We start from the raw sequence: 4,318 nt of genomic DNA on the forward strand, positions 1-4,318 counted from the left end.
GGTTAGTGCGCGTGTCGGATGGATGTCGCCACCTTGGGAGAGACACAGATTAGTTGTCTGTTTCAGAGACACTAAATAAGTTGTTTAGCCGTCTTTAAGAAGGCCATTCGAACCGACAGCCAGGAGGACAAGAGGGAATTACTACTACTCATCATAGCTCTGCTCTGGATGTGAAAAAAACAAATATGATCACGAAGAGGATATAATAACTTAGCGAGCGTGTCTGGCGCACGGCAAAACCGACCCCCCTGAACCCTCATGGACATGTAAGCCCCCACAAACATCACCAGAACGGTTTGTGGGGTTATGATGATTTGGGTCGTTTCCAACAGACTTGCGTCGGAGGTGGGACTACTAGATCCAAGGGGATAAAGTGGGGGAGAAACGTCTGAAAAGTTTCCATTTCCCACCCAGAGGAAACAACAAAGTCGTGACGAGGTAGTATTTATCTTTTCCACGGGTATTCTAAGTTCGACGAAAACCCCAATTGAGTTAAAAAATGTGCGTGGCGAGTTTGTTGTCTGGGCGTTTACGCGGAGGAGAAATCCTCCCAAACAGGACAAAGAAGTTGGGTGGACTTGCACGTGTATTATTTTTCTTCTTAGCTTTCGTTTTGTTGTCATGTTGTGAATGCTGCCCGGAGAAATGCCTGTGCTCCACGCAAACTGTGAAATGCCAAAACCAGGATTTAAAGGATATCCCGCATCCATTGCCGGCCAACACGAGACAACTGTTCGTGACGGGGAACAACATACCCCGCATCAGCGTTGAGTCCTTCCAGAGCCGTCTGGACCTCTTGACGGAGCTGTATCTCAACGGGAACGAGCTGGAGTACGTGGATTCAGGGGTGTTCCACAACCTGCCCAACCTGGAGCGCCTGGACTTGAGCAACAACAAGATTCTGAACATCAGTGCAGACTCTTTCCCTGATGACAATAGAGTACAGGTCTTGAACCTCAGCAGGGCTTTCCACAAGTACTCCTCCATGGACGTGGTCCTGAGTGTGCTGCAGAAAGGGAATTTCGTCCAGCTTACAAACTTGGACATGTCGAACAATCACCTTGTGGTTTTGCCAGATGGAATGTTCACGGACCTCCCCAAGCTCACCAACCTCAGCCTGCAGAACAGCTCCATCATCTCTCTTCAGAACGGAACGCTGCGGGTTCCTCCGCTGCAGGAACTGGACCTGAGGGACAACAGCCTGAGGGAGCTGCCCAACGCCACCCTGGCAGACTTAAGCCTCAAGGATGATCTCCAGGTGCGCCTGGCAGGGAACCCCTGGCGCTGTGACTGCTTAATCGAGGACCTCGTGGTCTGGCTGAAAAGCTCGGATCAGGTCACCGACGCACAGAACCTGACCTGTGCGGACCCAGATGGCCTGAGAAACCTGTCTCTGTTGGAGCTGGAGCCGTCTCAGTTGGAGTGCAACTATTCCGGCGACATGAAAGGAGTGCTGGAGACCTCGTATGTCTTCCTTGGGATGGTGTTGGCCCTGATCGGTGTCATATTCCTGCTGGTGCTTTACCTGAACAGGAAGGGGATCAAGCGTTGGATATACAACATCCGTGATGCGTGCAGGGACCACATGGAGGGGTACCATTATAGGTATGAGATTAACACTGACCCGCGGATGGCCAACCTCAGCATCAACTCGGATGTTTGAGTGAGGACAGGACACTGTTGGTCCTGCCAGGAGACATTACGTGACTTTATTACAATATCGATATGCATGAGCGTCTTCCTCTGCCACTTCTTCCTAGAGATGGTACTCTTCAGATAATACATTGATCTTGACTTAGTCCCTTTCGTGATGTCACGACCTCCATTCAGCCACTTGTGCATGCTCCTGTCCACATAACAGCCCTTGTGATAACGATGTCAAATTCTCTTTGTTTCATGCACTCAATCGTTGCATGGACAATGAATCATGGCACAGGGTTTTATGGACAGTGTTGTGATTTTTGTCCTGTGTTTATTTTTTCTCTAAAGGATAAACGAAATGGAGTTCATTTGACTTTTAAATAAGAAGGCAAAATTATCCGGCAAGTCTGCTACTGACTTCCAGCATTCTCACCATGCCTCTACTGCACATTGTTATGCTGCTTAAACAGTCTATTCTTTTTAACATGTGATTTAGTGATGTAGGACTTTGAATATTTATAGTGCTCACTTTATAGTTTTTGCATCTAGTAGGTGGATGTTATTTCTAGTTGTTTTTCCATGAAGATCGTCAGCTAAATAAAATGCCTTGAATTGCTGACTTCTCTTGACTGAGGTCCTTTCATCTTGAGTCTGAGGAATGTAAAGCAATGGCTTGCAGAAGAATTTAGGGCCACACACATGCACACACTTTAAGCACACACTCACTTCTACTTTCACACAGCACTAACGCCTGAGGTAATGCCACTACCACAGAGGTAGCACTTATAGCTCACATTACTCACATCAAAACAATGCAATATCGTTGTAGTTTTCAAAGCGCCACTTTCAGCTTTTCAGCTTCATATTAGAATGTTTAGTAGGGAAGGTGGAAAAGAAGATGTGGGCTTGGGTGCAGGATACAGAGAGTGAGTCAAGTTGAAGAGAGGACACTAGAATCCAAATTTGAAGTAGCTTCCGGCAGCGGATCTATAGGTGAAGAGACTGCCTCGCCGTTATCTTCCATTCAATTTACTTACTGCGTGAATCTGGTTGAAAAACAAATCATTTGTTTCATAGTGAAATCAAAACGACATTTGAGGAGCAAATGAAAGCTGTTGCATTGCAAATACAAATCAGAGCAAATTGAACAGAAGATTATCATGGGACACACTGAGGTATTATGGAAATAAGCTTAGACGGCTGTGCTTTTCATGTGACCCTGTTTGAACTCCTCCCGTCCTTATACATGGGTCATTTTTTCACCATGCTGTGGTAATAAGTAGGGTATTCCTTTGAAGAATGTGCCATGCTTAAATACTGTAGCATGGCTCTTTAGTGTGTTTTTGGTTGTTCCTATGCAGAAAGGACTGAACTGTGTCAGCATTTTGAAGACCACCTAGGGATAACATACTGTACTTCCTTCTGCTGCTCTCTCTCTCTCTCTCTCTCTCACACACACACACACACACACACACACACACACACACACACACACACACACACACACACACACACACACACACACACACACACACACACACACACACACACACACACACACACACACACACACACACACAGCATCTCTAACAACTGACTGCCTGCAGCTATATGTATGTACCATAACAAAAACAATCCTCAGCCACACATTTCCTTCAGTTTGTCAGGCCTGTATTTAGCAGTGAAATGGTATATGTTTTATTATGTTATGTCTTATTTTTTATTTATACTTTTTGAAAGAACAATGGATTCATTTTGTGGGGAAATATGTTTGTCTTCCCTCAGCATATTTTAATTATGTAAAAATAAAGAATTGTATTCATCCATGCCACCGTTAGCCCTGGCTGTAATCTTGATAATTTCTCGACGCTCTTATTTTATTTTTTTGGAACACTATCTGTCTGATCTGGTGCTCTGGGTGGTGTTAATGCCCTGTGCATCTCCTGCCAACAGCCGCCAGCAGAGAAGACTGTCTCTGTGGACCGAAGATGTGCCGTCACGGCTGTAGTTTCACAAGTCAGTGCTTCCCGGAGCGCGCATCCCTGGAGTCATGTGCCTGGAAACAGACCGAGATATTGTAAGGAGGGTGTCCCATTTGCCCGTAATCCACCAGATGTTATTTGAGTGAAATGAAATTGTCTTGACATGTTGCTGTGGACATGTTGCTGTTTTCTGATGATGGAAGCTTTATTTAGCAGGTGATCGGTCTAGTAAACCAGCTCAAACCAGAAGCTATTAATGAGCACGTGTTTCCATAATGGACAGCCCTTAGTGTATTGAGGGTCACTGTACAATCTGCAGTGTTTGTCTTTTTTGTAATAACGTTTTTGGTGTTTTCTGATGATGAAAGCTTTATTTCTGATCACTTTGCAGGTGATTGGTCCGGTAAACCAGCTCAAGCCAGAGGCAGTTAATGAGTTTCCATAATGGACATTCATTAGTGTATTGCGGGTCACAGTCAATCCCCTGTGTTCATTTAACTCATTGTTTTACACTCTCTGAGTTAAAACAACACTGAGGAGTTTACCAAGTAATGTAAAAGAATAATCCCCTAGAAGATGTATTGTGCGTATGCTCATAGAGAGACACACACACACTTCCTCAAATGTGAGGTCTTTTTTGACTTTTCTGTCCCAGGAGAGGTGCTGTGCTTACACACTCATGTTTCCACGGAGAC

At 45.1% G+C, this 4,318-nt stretch overlaps 1 protein-coding gene across 1 annotated transcript; it reads left to right on the top strand.

Moving 5' to 3' along the window:
• tpbg (trophoblast glycoprotein) lies at positions 1-3,469 on the top strand. Its single transcript, XM_084052131.1, has one exon. It carries the CDS (start codon positions 500-502, stop codon positions 1,661-1,663), a length of 1,164 nt encoding a protein of 387 aa, XP_083908257.1. The 5' UTR covers positions 1-499; the 3' UTR covers positions 1,664-3,469.
• Positions 3,470-4,318: the final 849 nt, after the last annotated feature.

The sequence above is a fragment of the Gymnoscopelus microlampas genome (assembly GCF_963454915.1).
Source record: "Gymnoscopelus microlampas genome assembly, chromosome: 3".
Classification (NCBI taxonomy): Eukaryota; Metazoa; Chordata; class Actinopteri; order Myctophiformes; family Myctophidae; genus Gymnoscopelus; species Gymnoscopelus microlampas.